Source organism: Myotis brandtii, unplaced genomic scaffold (genome assembly GCF_000412655.1).
Source record: "Myotis brandtii unplaced genomic scaffold, ASM41265v1 scaffold6959, whole genome shotgun sequence".
Lineage (NCBI taxonomy): Eukaryota > Metazoa > Chordata > Mammalia > Chiroptera > Vespertilionidae > Myotis > Myotis brandtii.
In genome coordinates this window covers 5079-19553 of record NW_005370719.1, presented here as the reverse complement: position 1 = coordinate 19553, position 14475 = coordinate 5079, and the positions used below count along the sequence as shown (strand labels likewise).

General features: G+C 53.3%; 1 protein-coding gene across 1 annotated transcript in view; it reads left to right on the top strand.

Annotated features, from left to right (window-relative positions):
* The window catches only part of LOC102251878 (sorting nexin-29-like), a 136059-nt gene extending 121592 nt beyond the window's left edge, over window positions 1-14467 (top strand). The window contains exon 5 of the mRNA XM_014529776.1: window positions 11803-14467. Coding sequence (XP_014385262.1) covers window positions 11803-11932 — 130 coding nt within the window. The 3' untranslated portion in view covers window positions 11933-14467. The remainder of the gene's footprint in view (window positions 1-11802) is intronic.
* Window positions 14468-14475: the final 8 nt, after the last annotated feature.

Below are 14475 nucleotides of genomic sequence, written 5' to 3'. Positions count from 1 at the left end.
AGTCAGTTACCTATAAGGGAGTACCCATACGACTGTCAGCTGATTTCTCAACAGAAACTTTGCAGGCCAGAAGGGAGTGGCAAGAAATATTCAAAGTGATGAATAGCAAGAACCTACAACCAAGATTACTTTATCCAGCAAAGCTATCATTCAGAATTGAAGGTCAGATAAAGAGCTTCACAGATAAGGAAAAGCTAAAGGAGTTCATCACCACTAAACCAGTATTATACGAAATGCTGAAAGGTATCCTTTAAGAAGAGGAAGAAGAAAAAGGTAAAGATACAAATTGTGAACAAATAATATGCATCTATCAACAAGTGAATCTAAGAATCAAGTGAATAAATAATCTGATGTACAGAATGAACTGGTGATTGTAATATCAGGGACATATAGAAAGGGAATGGACGGACTATTCTTGGGGGGGAAAAGGGTGTGGGGGATGCGGGAAGAGATTGGACAAAAATCGTGCACCTATGGATGAGGACAGTGGGTGGGGAGTGAGGGCGGAGGGTGGGGTGGGAACTGGGAGGAGGGGAGTTATGGGGGGAAAAAAGAGGAACAAATGTAATAATCTGAACAATAAAGATTTAATTAAAAAAAAAAAAACAAGAACCTTCCATATGCTGTCCACAGAACACTTCAGATAGAAAGACACCCATAAACTGAAAGGGATGGTAAAAGATATCTCGTGAAAATGAAAATGAATAAATAAGCTGGGGTAGCAATGTCTATACCAGACAAAATAGACTTTAAACAAAGGCTGTAATAAGGGATAAAGAAGGACCCTACAAGCCCACTTCTGGGTATTTAAAAAACCCAAAACACTAAGTAAAAAATGACGCACAGCCATCTGTTCATTGCAGCATTATTTACAAGAGCCAAGATATGGGAGCAACCTCAGTAAAGAAGTGGCGCGTATACACAATGAATGTGACTCAGCCATTTAAAAAGAATGAAATCGCCGTCTGCAACAACATGGATGGACCTAGAGAGTATTGGCTGAGGGAAGTAAGTCAGACAGAGGAAGACATGCCATAATTCCACTGATGTGTGCAATATAAAAAATAAATGAGTGAACAAGCAGAACAGAAACAGACTCACAGATACAGAGACCATCCTGACAGTTGCCAGATGGGAGGGAGCTCGGGGGGATGGGTGAAAAAGGTGAGGGATTGAAGTGCACATTGTCAGTTAGTCACAGGGACGGAAAGTACAGCATAGGGAATAGTAATAGTGTAATAACTATGTGTGGTGCCAGGTGGGTACAAGCTTTATCAAGGATGATCACTTCACACGTTATATAAATGTCTGATCACTGGGGTGTACACCTGAAACTAATAATATCTAATAATACTGGACGTCAACTGTAACTGAAAAGTAAAAATTTATTTAAACAAAAACCAAAGCGGCTGCACCCTTTTACACTCGCACCAGCAGATTTCTCCTCGTCCTCACCAGCACTTGCTATCGTGTGACCTATTGAGAGCAGCCCCTAGTGCAGTGGTTCTCAACCTTGGCTGCACAGTAGAATCACCGGGAATCTTTTTGAAATTCTGATTTCTGGGCCTCATCCTCCGGAAATTGTTTCTTTGTTATGGGGTGGGGCCACAACATTAGTAACAAATGTTCCGGAGGGTGGGGCCCAGAAATCAGGATTTTAAAGAGATTCCCAGGTGATTCTAATGTGCAGCCAAGGTTGAAAACCACTGTCCTAGTGGGTGTGAAGTGGTGTCTGATGACTAATGATGTTGAGTATCTTTTCATATTCTGACTGGTCATTTGTATATCTTCTTTGGAGAAATGGCTGTCAAACCCTTTGTCCATTTTTAAATTGCCATTTATCTTTTTACTGTGATCTCGTCTTACACGTGAGAAATCGAGTCCAGTGGAGCATCAGCGACCTGTCCAGGTAGCTCAGCTCATAATCAACCAAGTCAAAGACTTCTGTCCCCAGTGCCCTGCCCTTTCTACCCCGGGAAGGAGAGGTCACTGTCTCCCGGAGACCCAGGCCAATGGGAGGCGCTCACTCATGCTGGGAAAGCGGAAATGTAAAAAGACGGCCTTTTTCAGCCAAGCTTATTGAGATTGAGGTATAACTTATGTGGTCAGAGTTCCCCTTTTTATTAGTATACAGTTCTGTGTGTGTTGGCAAATGCATGGAGTCATGCACCAGCACCAGCACCATGAGCCGGAACAGCTCCCTCTCCCCAGCATTCCCTAGGGCCCGGCTCTGGACAGCCCCTCGCGCTCTCCACCTGCCCTCGCCCCTGCAGCGTGGCCTTTTCCAGGCGTCACAAGTGGAGGCAGACGGTGCAGCCTTTGAGTCTGGCTCCTTCCATGGAGCATGATGCCTCTGAGGTGCATCTAACCTGCCCAAAACACACATTGTGAAGAAGAGAACACTCACCCTGCCTTTGGGTGGTAAGTGAACCATGGTGATACATTAGAAATGTCTTTTTTTATTGTTTTAATGTGTATTAAACCCATGTTTATGGATTTTTACATACAGGCCAAAGGTATTTAAAGACACATCTTGCCTATTACATGGGGATATGCCGATGTGGGGAAGCAGGAAGGAGAGCGTAAGAGATGACAGAGGTGTAATCTGGGGACACTGCACATGTCGTCACAGCCCTGCACAAGGGCCCGGGCCTCAGTCCTGGCCACTTCCCATGATAAGAATGCGGGGCCCCCACAAGTGGCCTCCCCTTCACACTGACCTGGGGGCCGGGGGAGCTTTCGGGTCACCTAGACAGTGGTTCTGAGATCCTGCCTGAGGCCTGGAGCCCGTCCCGACAGCCTCCTCCGTGTGAAGACAGTGCAGATGCTGAGGGAGTGGCCTTTATTCTGAGAGCCTGTGCTTTCTATCACGTCGGCATCAGCGACAGTGCAGATAGGGGCAGCTGGGCTGTGGAATGTGTGTCATGTCCTTAGTTGGCAAGTGTGGCACCTAAAGTGGTCGTGCATATTGGTCATAGAAGTGACCCAGTGACGGGGAAACTGCCCAAGTCTGAATGTCATGAGTTTTGTTCCCATGGAAACGCTGAGCCCTGGCTCTCCACTGGCTGAGTGGTCTGCACCTCTGGAAAGTGGATCAGCCGAGGGCATGGACCTCACCTGTCTGCCATCTCGTGGCCTTCCTGGCCCAAACACTGCCCTGCATCCAACGGCAGCTTCACCACAACCTGTCTTTCTCCTCCTGGGGCCTGTTCTAGGCCGTCCCTCTGCTCGGAAGCCCTTTCCTTCCCTGGTCCTCACTGAGCCCTCCTCATCCCTCGGTGCTCGGTCCTCCCAGCTCCCTCTGACCCCAGCGCCGTGCTTGGCTTGTGTGGTTGCTGTGTTCCCTGCCCGCCCCCCAAGTCAGATCCCTAGTCTGAGCAGCTTGAAGGCCAGAGCTGAGTCTGTGATCTTCCCAGAGCCCGGCACCAGGTCCAGCCCCGGCCCGGGAACAGTGCTTGTCACCAGGTCTTCATGATGGCAGGCCCACAGTTCTCTCGCCCTCGTCGCTGACAGACACATCCTAAGGCTGACTGCCCGTTTGTTCGCTGACATTTCTTCAAGTTGTCTCCAAACCCCCCACCAAATACCACCTCTCTCCATCTCCGGAGCTCCGAGGCCCTGCTGGGACACGAGACCACCTCAGGTGGATCCAGACCAAGAGGCTGGTTGTGTTCCAGAAAGGGCCTCGCAGCCACTCCCCCGGCCGACGATGAGGGCGTTGAGGAGGTGGCTCTGAGGAAGAGGGAATGGGAGATTTGGGAATTCGCTGTATTTCAGTAGTTTGTAAAGTCTTTGTAAAAAGCCTCTACCGGGTCCCTTGATATGTTGATGGCACGCAACCCAGGTTCCGAAAATTCTGCCAGACTTCCCGTGCTGCTCGCATTCTTGTCAGTTATCTCAGGGCCTCGAAAGAGCCACCACGATTCCTAACGCTAACAGGCTCAAGACGTATGTGCCAACGATACGTGAATGGCAGGCAGGACTGAGTCTTGGGAGGGTCATGCATCTTCCCAAGGTCCTAACCCGTCTAACGGAAGGAATGCAGGTTTTCTGACTCGGCATACGGAGTTCAATCAATGACTGCATGGCCTTTGGAAATCCCTTCTGCGGGACAGGCCCTTTCCTGCCTTCCAGACCCCCCTTTCTTGTCTGTAAAATTGGGGCAGACACAGCGCGGCACTGAGCAGTCAGGAGAGTCGGGAATGCAGTGGTGCTTTGCTCACCGGCTCGGCTCTTGCCCAGCCCCAGAGCCACCGTGTCACAGAAGCACAGGCTGCTGGGGAAGAGGCAGCTGCTTTCTCTGTGGCCTGATGCTCGAGCGGCGGGTAAACCGGCACTGCCCCTCCCTAGGTCTCACCAGGGCGCGAGGCAGGGAGTTGGCGCTAACGCGGGCTGTGAGGAGTGAGAATTTAATTTCGAAGACAGAGAAGGTGATGGGATTGGAGGCAGTGGCTGCAGGGCTCCAGTGAGCCTTAGTTTAAAAAAAATCAGTGGCCCTTATTTAAGTCTTTCCTCATCAACCTGAGGTCTTCCCTCTGCCTTGGAACTTCCCGCACATGCCCTGGGCTCTGTGGATGCACCTCAGGCCTGGCCAAGGCTCCTCCTCTTCCTCCATCCCCCAACCCCCTCCCCCACCAGGCTGCACACACCCACAACCCCATGCCTGCAGGAACTACTCTTAAACCCCAGGAATGTAACATGCACTCTACCCTCTTGGCAAATTTTAAGTGTACCACACATTACTGTTGGCTGTGGGTACCGTGCTATGTGACATCTCTAAAGCTTATTCTTGCTCAACTGAAACCCTGTGGCTGTTGATTAGTAACTCCCCACCCTCACCTCTCCCCACCTCCAGCCACCACTACTCCAGCCTTTGATTCCGTGAGTTTGACTCTTAGATGCGGTGTTGAGGTGTTTGTCCTTCTGTGACGGGCTCGGTTCACTCAGCACAGTGTCCTCCGAGGTGTCACACAGACTGACTGTCCCACTGTGTGCACACACCACACTTGCTTTATCCACTTGCCCACCCAGGGGTTGGGGGATTTGCGAATCTCGGCTGTTGTGAATAACGCTGCAGTGAGTAGGAGGGCAGAGATCTCCCTGAGATCCGATTTCAGTTCTTAGGATAAAACCCAGCAGTGGGATAGCTGGGTCGGAAGGCAGTCCCTTTTGTGAGTTGTGAGGCGCCTCCACACCGTTGGCGAGAGCGGCGGCACCGTTTTGCTTTCCCACCGAGTCTGCCACGCCCTCACCGACAGTCGCTGTCCTGTTTTCTAGATACCAGCCATCCTGACAGGTGTGAGGCAGTATCACTGTGGTTTTGCATTTCTCTGTTTTAAAAATAGGCCAAGGACTTGAATAGACATTTTTTTTCCAAAGAAGACATGCAAATGGCCAACAGGTCCATGAAACTATTAGATGGTTTTTGACCTGGAAAATAAATGTCAGTTTCCTGTGGTTTGGCCTCATATGTGCCAGTGAGTCCTGTCCCCGCTCTCTTCGCTCCAGCTCAGCGCTTTCAACAGCACCAGCCCTGCTCGTCAGCTGCCCTGTCACCCATCACCCACTAGTTATGGACCCGCCACAGCGCCTGCACTCAGCTGGCCCCAGCTAGCTCATCTTCCGGGAGCCTCGGCGCCATCCACTCTCCTGTTCGTGGGGATTATTACAATAGTCCTGCCCACTCACCCAACCCCAGTGGGCTTAGCTCCTTGTCACTGCTGCTCTGACCTTTAGACTGAGCTGTGCCTGGCACCCCCCCCCCATTCCAGTCCACCCTGGGTACCAGCTGCACTCACTGAGTCAGCCGTGGGTGTTTGACAGCCCCAAGGTCAGTCCTGCTTCCAGGGAGGGAAGTCGCTGGGCCCACACAGCCACCTCAGGGCTGTAGCCTTCAGGCAAATCTAAAGAGCCCTCTCACGGCGAACCATCCAACTCCCACTGCCCGTCCTTCTCGCTCTTCCCCTCCAGGAAGCCCTCTCACTGCCGGTGCTCAGCACCCTGTGTTCCCGGTGTGAAGCAGCCACCGTGTCCCACTGTCACAGTCTGCTCTGGGCCCACCCTGCCTGCTCCCCAACGAGGCTGTGGACTCCTCAGACTCCTGTTCACCTCTGTACAACAGGGCCTCGCATGGCACCTGGCAAAGCCCACAGTTCTGAGTGGTTATTGTCCCAGCTTTATCCACATAACGCTCACAACCACCCATCTTTGTTATAGCAGCGAGAGCAAGGAACTTATCTAAGGAAATGCGGCTGGCAGGTGGCTTTGCATGGGTTCACTCTCATCCCTGTCACAGCACTGATCATCGTCCCCATGGGACAGACAAGGGAATGAGTCTCAAAGACAGCAGGGCCGTGACTGGATGCGGGCACCTGGCTCAGAGCCCCGTCCTGCCCCCTGCCCCAGGCTGCCTTCCCACACAGTCGGTGCCATTGGTTGAAAAACAAAATGAAGTGGCCGCTGTCCTTGGCCCCATTGACTTGTGACTCTCCCTCCCCAAAAGCCACTAAGTCAGGCCCAGTGGCTCTGGTCACAGCAAGCAGGGCTCATCCTGCCTGCCTGTCACGCCCAGTGATGGCCAAGGCTTAGGGTCGGGCCCCGTGCGAGGGGGGTGGTTTAAAGGACACTTACACGTAAGCCCACCTACGCAGGGCGAGGGGACATTCCTTCCAGCATCTTCCACCCGTCCTCCGGGGCACTTGGGGAGGAAGAGGCATTGGTAACACGGAAAGGAGAAAGGGCCATGTTGTCTCTGGGCCCTCGGTAAATGCCCTTCTGAAGGAGGACCAAGCGGCAAGCAGCTGGACTGGCCGCAGAAATGGCTCTCGGGAGGGGGACTCCGCCCTGGTCAAGGTCAGATGTTTCCTTCCCTTCCGCACTCAGAAGGAAAGCACACCCAGGCTCCCAGGGCAACAGCAGAGGGATTTCATCTGTCGTCATACTGAGCTACTGTCCCCAACTCAACACAAGGGGAGTCTCACTGAGCACAGTAGCCGCGTCCCTAGAGAGGCGTGAAAATCAGATCATCCTAAACAGAACCACCCCTAAGACCAGGGAAGGAACCCTGCGGGGTCACACTTCCTTTTGGGTGTGTCTCATTCCCTCGCTCAGAGGGACTGGGCTTGGATGAGCCGGATCTGCCACCTACTCCCCGGGAGGCCTGGCCCCGAGCCCAGGGCCCGTCCATAGGCGATTCTCTGCCTGTAGAGCCCAGTGTGGCTCAGGACGCAGTGAGAGACAGGAGAGTGAGCTCATCTTAATTAGGTTTGTTTTTTAAAGTGTTTTGGTCCAGTGAGGTATGTATTATACAAGTCTTTTTCTTATTTCTCATATTTTGTACCAGCTGTAATCTCACCACTTCCTATTCAAATCTCAGTCTGTGCAGCAAAGGAAACCTCAACAAAATGACAAAATGAAATGACAACCTACTGAATGGGAGAAGGCACTCGCCAATGATACATCCATTAAGGAGTTAATACCCAAAATACTTACTAGTAAGGAACTCATATGACTAAACTCCAAAAACAATCTGATTAGAAATGGGCAGAAGACCTGAATAGACATTTCTCCAAAGAGGACACACAGACAGCCAATAGACATATGAAAAGATGTTCAATGTCACTAACAGGAAATGCAAATTAAGACCACACATATCACCTCCCACCTGTCAGAATGGCTGCCTTCAATAAATCAACAAACGACAGTGTTGGTGAGGAGGTGGAGAGAAAACCCTTGTGCACTGTTGGTGGGAATGCAGACTGATGCAGCCACCAAGGAAAACAGTATGGAGGTTCCTCAAAAAATTAAAAATAACACTTCTACATGATCCAGCAAGCCCACTTCTGGGTATTTATCTGAAGAAATTAAAAAGACATATGCACCCATATGTTCATTGCAGCATTATTTGCAATAGCCAAGCTATAGAAACAACCTGAGTGTCCATCAGTAGACAGATAAAGAAGAGAATATGACTCTTGTACTGAGTGAAATATGTCAACAGACAGCCAATAGACATATGAAAAGATGTTCAATGTCACTAACAGGAAATGCAAATTAAGACCACACATATCACCTCCCACCTGTCAGAATGGCTGCCTTCAATAAATCAACAAACGACAGTGTTGGTGAGGAGGTGGAGAGAAAACCCTTGTGCACTGTTGGTGGGAATGCAGACTGATGCAGCCACCAAGGAAAACAGTATGGAGGTTCCTCAAAAAATTAAAAATAACACTTCTACATGATCCAGCAAGCCCACTTCTGGGTATTTATCTGAAGAAATTAAAAAGACATATGCACCCATATGTTCATTGCAGCATTATTTGCAATAGCCAAGCTATAGAAACAACCTGAGTGTCCATCAGTAGACAGATAAGAGAATATGACTCTTGTACTGAGTGAAATATGTCACACACAGAAAGACAAATACCACATGATTTCACTTATATGTGGAATCTACTAGTAAAACAAACAAAATCTCTATATATATAAGCCTAATATGCAAAGTGTCCCCTTGGGAGTTCGACCCATCAGGAGTTTGATCGCTCACTATGATGCGCACTGACCACGATGGGGCGGCGTGGAACAAAGGGAGGCCTCGGCCAGCAGCTGCTAGGGACCTTACGCATGCACGAATTTTATGCACTGGGCCTCTAGTAAATAGATAAAAACAAACAGACTCATAGATACTGAGAACAAATTAATGGTTGCCAGAGGGGAGGGGACTTGGGAGACTGGGAGAAAAGGTGAAGGGATTAAGATGTACAAATTGCCAGGTATAAAAACAGTCACAGGGATGTTAAGTACAGCACAGGGAATATAGTCGATAATATTGTAATAACTATGTATGGTGTCAGGTGGTTGTAGACTTATGGGTGAGCACTTCATAAGGCATATAAATGTCTAATCACTATGTTGTTTTGTTTTGTTTTGTTTTTTGTCAGGGGGCGCATGCGCAGGAGCCGCCGCCCACCTCTCCCCCCTACCCCCCAATCACTATGTTTTACACCTCGAACTAATATAATATTGTATGTCAAGTATAATTGAAAAGTAAAAAAAGTTAGGAGAAAAGGTGAAGGGATTAAGATGTACAAATTGCCAGGTATAAAAACAGTCAGAGGGATGTTAAGTACAGCACAGGGAATATAGTCGATAATATCGTAATAACTATGTATGGTGTCAGGTGGTTGTAGACTTATAGGTGAGCACTTCATAAAGCATATAAATGTCTAAACACTATGTTTTACACCTCGAACTAGTAATATTGTATGTCAACTATAATTGAAAAGTAAAAAAAGTTAAAAAAAAGAAAATGCACAGATTAGCAGCACCTAAGCCACCAATGAAATATTTTGCTGTACTTTAAAGTGTTTCAAACCAAAATATTCACAAAGGTTCATTGGAGTAAGGACTGTTCAGTTATACAACGTTAAGAAGTAACGATAATAAATGCTGGTAAAAAGGAAGGAAAGAAGCATCTGTGCTAGGCAGAATAATGACCCCCAAAATGCCTGCACCCTGCTCCCTGGGACCCGTGAATGTGCCCCTTTCCGTGGCAAAGGGGACCCCGCAGTTGTGACTCAGGGTCTCGGAAGAGGGAGGTTACCCAGGCCCGGTGTGGTCACAGGGTCCTTAGAGGGGGGTAGATCGGGGGTACTGTACTGCGGCTTTGGTGATGGAGACCGCCAGCTGGAGGTTCCGGAAAAGGTGGGGAAACAGATGCGCCCTGACTTCCACCCTGGAAGTCCCGTCTGGGTGTCTGCCCTCCAGGACTGTAGGACAGTGCATCACAGCTGTGTGGTCCTGAGCCACTAAGTGTGTCACAGTGTGTGACGGTAGCCGTGGGAGGTCAGAGTTCACCAGCCCTGCGCTCACAGCCACAGCCCATCCTCCGAGTGCGCCCTGGGCCCAGACTACTGGCCCTCCAGCCCACCCTCTGCCCAGCAGGCAGGAGCCACTTAAAACACAACCAGATTGTGGGTTCCCCACGGGAGCCTTCAGCTGCGCCCTTCACTCCCTGCCCCTCTCAGGGCACTTCCTGCCATCTTCAGGCAGCTGGCCCCCCAGGGGGGCTCTGGCTGCATTTGTAACCTAAACCTTTATACTATACTAGAGGCCTGGGGCACGGATTCATACACCAGTGGGGTCCCTGAGCCTGGCTGCACCCTCTAACAATCTGGGACCCCTTGGGGGATGTGGGATGGCCAGTTTGGGGATTGGAACCAGCAGTCCAACATCCCCCGAGGGATGTAGTAGTGCGTGAAGCGGCAGGCAGCCAGGGAGGAGCCCGAGTCTGTGCTGGGTGCCACGCTGCTCCCGCTCAATCCGGCCCCTCTGTGCCTGTCACTGCTGCCGCTCGGTAGTGCCGCCGCAGCGTGCTCACCAGCTGTGAGCCCGGCGTCTGGAGCCCAGTGGTCAGCTGAGCGGTGCTACCACTGTGGGAGCACACTGAGCTCCTGTGTTGAGTGTCTGCCCCCTGGTGGTCAGTGCACGTCAAGCGACCTGTCGAACGGTCGTTCAGTCATTTAGGCTTTTATATATATAGATGACATGCGAACACCCCTGTGAGCTCCAGGGCCAGGAGAACCTGCCTTGTTCCCCGTTCCATCCTCCATGACTGGGACAGCGCTTCCCACTGTGTGTTCGAGAGAGGTCCTGGGATGAAGGAAGGCATGAATGTCCTGCAGGGTTTCCCTGTACATGGCAGGGTATGCCCTCCCTAAAAGAGTGTTTTAAGTCCTGTCCTTAGAAACTCACAGATCACAGCATCGCATAGGCCCACTCAGCGCCACCTCCTGTCTGGTCGCCCAGAACTACAATGTCGGCTGTGAGTGCTGCTGCACGTCCCCTCACGTTGTTTTTATCCACGTGTGCACCATTGTCTCCCTTCCCTCCCACATGAACCCACGACCCTTTTCCCATGCGGATACGCCACGCCTCTGAGGCGGGTGGGAACACGGACACCCTGCGCGGTGTCCTGACTGACATCACCACTCCGTGTGCTCCGTTTCCCCGATCGCCACCTCTCCCGTGTTGCTGGAGAAATACTGTGTTTTCCCTTCCCCCGTCTCATGACAGGGCCCCGACCACGTGCCCAGGTCACGCACAGGCCAGCGATCTCTCGAGAACCATGCAGCTCCCTCACTCACGGCTGCAGCTGAGGGAGCCCTGTAACCCAGGTCCTCGAATGTTGCTTCTCTTTCTCTTTCTCTACAACCTACTCTTCGGTCTTTTCTGAGGCTCCAGCTGACAGCCGAGCCAGGAGGCCCCGGACCCCACTTGGTTGTAGCTGCGTCCTCATCGCAGGCTCTACGGGTGGGTCAGCACATGCGCTCCTGTCGCCTCTTCACCGCCCCGCGCCCCGTGTGTGATAACCAGTCAGTGACCCCCTGGGAGGAGGCCCTTATTCGACACTGGCATCTGCCCTGACTACCCTCTTAGGATGAATTCTCCCAGCCCCTCCCATGTCTGTGCTGCACCTCTCGACTGTGCGTGCAGTGTGTCCACAGCATTCTCTCTTCTCGGACTGGAATGTGCCTTTGCTGGAAGATCAATGAAAAAGGGGTGGAGTGTGGGGAGGGGTGAAGGCCATGGCTGGTACCTTCTCTCACAGCCTTTAAACACGGTCCAGAGCTGGTGGCCCCACAGCTGTGCTTTGGAAAGAGAAAGTGTACCTAACAGTGTGGCCTCTCAGTGTCTCCGTGTTGCATCACCAGCCAGCTGGGCAGCAGCTGTCCGTGAGCCCTGCTCCGCTGTCCCGTCCCTGCGCTCGGAGCCCCACTTAACCCTTCTCCCCTCTTCTTACAGTGACGCCGCCCCGCCCGGAGAGCCACTGAACAAGAGCAGCCGGCCCAGGGTGGCCTCCCGCTTCCCCAAGCTGTCCCGCAGCCACCCCAGGGAGATGCGCAACGTGGAGCCCCAGAGCGGCGACCTCTGACCTCCGTGGACTCCCAGACTCAGCCTCCGTGCTGCGCTGCTGCCTCCCCGGCCACCTGCCCCCAGTCCGGCCACGGCAGCCGGACCTGCCACCTGGAGTGACAGCCACACGCACCGGTGAACCTGAGAGCACACCTTCCACCGGTCACATGGCACCGATTAAACTGGTCAGACGTGGACACGTGGGCACCACTCTCCCGGGTCTGCCCGAGCAGCCAGGCTTCCTCCTCTCCCTCCAGCCCAGGGGCCGGCGGAGGGCCAGGTGGGCGTGGAGCCCCTGGTTCCCTCAGAAACGGCCTCTTGGCTTTTCCCGCTGGGAGCTGGAATGACTGTTACAGTCTTTCTTTCTCTTTTTCCTGCAACTGCCTGCTGCAGCCTGCGGCCCAGTGGGGGCGGTTTCCTTGCCGTTTTACTCCCCACCAGTAGCCATTAGACACGACCCCTTGTTAGCGCCCCATGGCCAGCCTCAGCTCTGCGGCTCCTCCCACAGGAGACCCCGGGGCCTGTGTGAGAAGGAGCCCGTCGGCGACGTTGAACTGTGGTTCCCGGGTGATGCCTGGCTTCTGGGAGGAGTGGCCCCCAGGAAACCCAAGGACCCTGATCCACAGGCACCTTGTGAGGTTTGGGGGACCTCACCCAGCCAGCCATCGGTGGCAACATGGTGTCCCCACGGTGGAGCGCCCTGGGCTGCCCAGGAATCGGTGGCTTCGCCTTCCCAGCCGAGAGGCCTTGGGCTGTGAGAGACTTGGTTCTGCAGAGACTCTTAGGCCCTCGGCCTGCAGACCTGGCCCCCAAGCTCGTGGGCCGCCACATGGCTCGCTGTGAACTGGGGCGCACGTCCCCCTTGAACAGATCATGGTCATTCCCTAAGACAGACTGGAGGGCACCAGGCCCCTGGGCCCCTGGACTGATAAAATGAGAGCGTGGCCTCCCCCCGGCTCCCCCCAGCATTCCAAGTCAGACCCTCCCGGGCCAGGGCCGCCGGCTGTGCAGAATCATGGACTTGCCTCTCCCCTGGGCGCAAGCACTGTGAGGAGGAGGCTGCATTTCTGGGAGATACTAGAAAGCAGGTGTGAGGTTGTTTGTAAAGAGACTGCGCGGGGATGAGCGAAACCTGAGGACAGATCCGTAGGGAACTGGATGACGACCCTGTGAAGGACGGTCAGTGGAGCTAACCACCTCCGCGTCCCGGAGCCCTCAGCTCCACTCAGACCTCAGGGGGCCCAGGTGGGCTGTCCCTGGGAAGAAACCTGTGCAGGGTATTAGAGGTGCCCCATGGACAAGAGAGCCACCTCCTGTGTACAGCCGCACAGCCCGCAGAGCTACAGGCCCGACTCCCTTCTGGGGACAGCCAGGTGGGCCGAGGGCCTGCTGTTCTCAGGGCGGCAGGAGTGAGTGTCAGGGGACCCTGCAGTCAGTCCAGGGTCAACCTTCTCCTTCGTTTCAACTCGCAGCCCCACTGCGCCCCTGCCGCTGCAGCTGCTCTGGACAGAGCCGCCCTCCGAAATGGGCAGGTGCCCCACTCCAGCTGCCCCGCGCCACACGCTGTCTGCTCCACCTCCGTCGTCGTGACGGAGCCGAGAGACCTTCCAGCACTGCCGTCTGGACAGCGGAGCCTGCTCCCCGACATCTCTCCTTCTGGTCGTGTCAGCACCCACCTCCGGCAGCCCCACCCGGGACCACGGGCTCTGACCAGCAGCCTTTGCCGGCACCTGCCCCGAAACACGTCCGCATGCGATCCTCCAGGAACCTGCTCCCACAGCCAGGCGGACAGGTGCTCAGCCTGTATTCAAACAGGAGAAACCCTGCCTCCCATCTTCCGAAGCTGAATTTTTCATGGAAAACTCGCCCTGCTCTCCCACTGGTTGTAAAAGCACATTCCTAGGACCACACGGGAACTTCGCTGCTTGCTCGTTGTACCCTGTTTTGTGATCATGCAGAAACCCTGGAGTCACCTTTAGCGTACAGACACCCCTAATTTTAGCTCAGATATGCATGTGACATGCACATTACAGCAACTCCTCAGAGCCTTAACTTTGGAAACAGACTGTTCTGCAGTGATTTAGTCCATTCAGCTGCTGTGCGTGTGGAAGGAGGGACTTCCCTGTTCCCAGAGCAGGAAGACAGACCCCAGGCCCAGCCAGGTGCACAGATGCCAGCCCCTCGGGACTTTCCCCTGCGCTTCAACCCAGATCCACTTCCGAGGGCAGGCTGCCGACCTCCCTGCGCACACCCCCCAGCCCGTGACCATCCGCAGAAAGGACAGCCCGCAGTTGGCTCGGCATGGCTGGCTCCAGCTCAGCATCCATCCCCGGCACACGGCTCCATGTGAGGGACAGGTAATCCCTTGCAGTGCACCGAGCCGCAGTTAGAACAGCCCAGCGTTTGTCCAGTCGGGCCCTGGGGGAGGAGGTGGCTCTCCTGTCCACAGTGGCACCTTTAATACCCAACAGCTGGGCACATTGGGGTCACCTGGTTACAAACGGGGTCACCTGATTGAGTAGTGAAGACAGGATACCATCATACGAGACCTAGCGGGAAGGG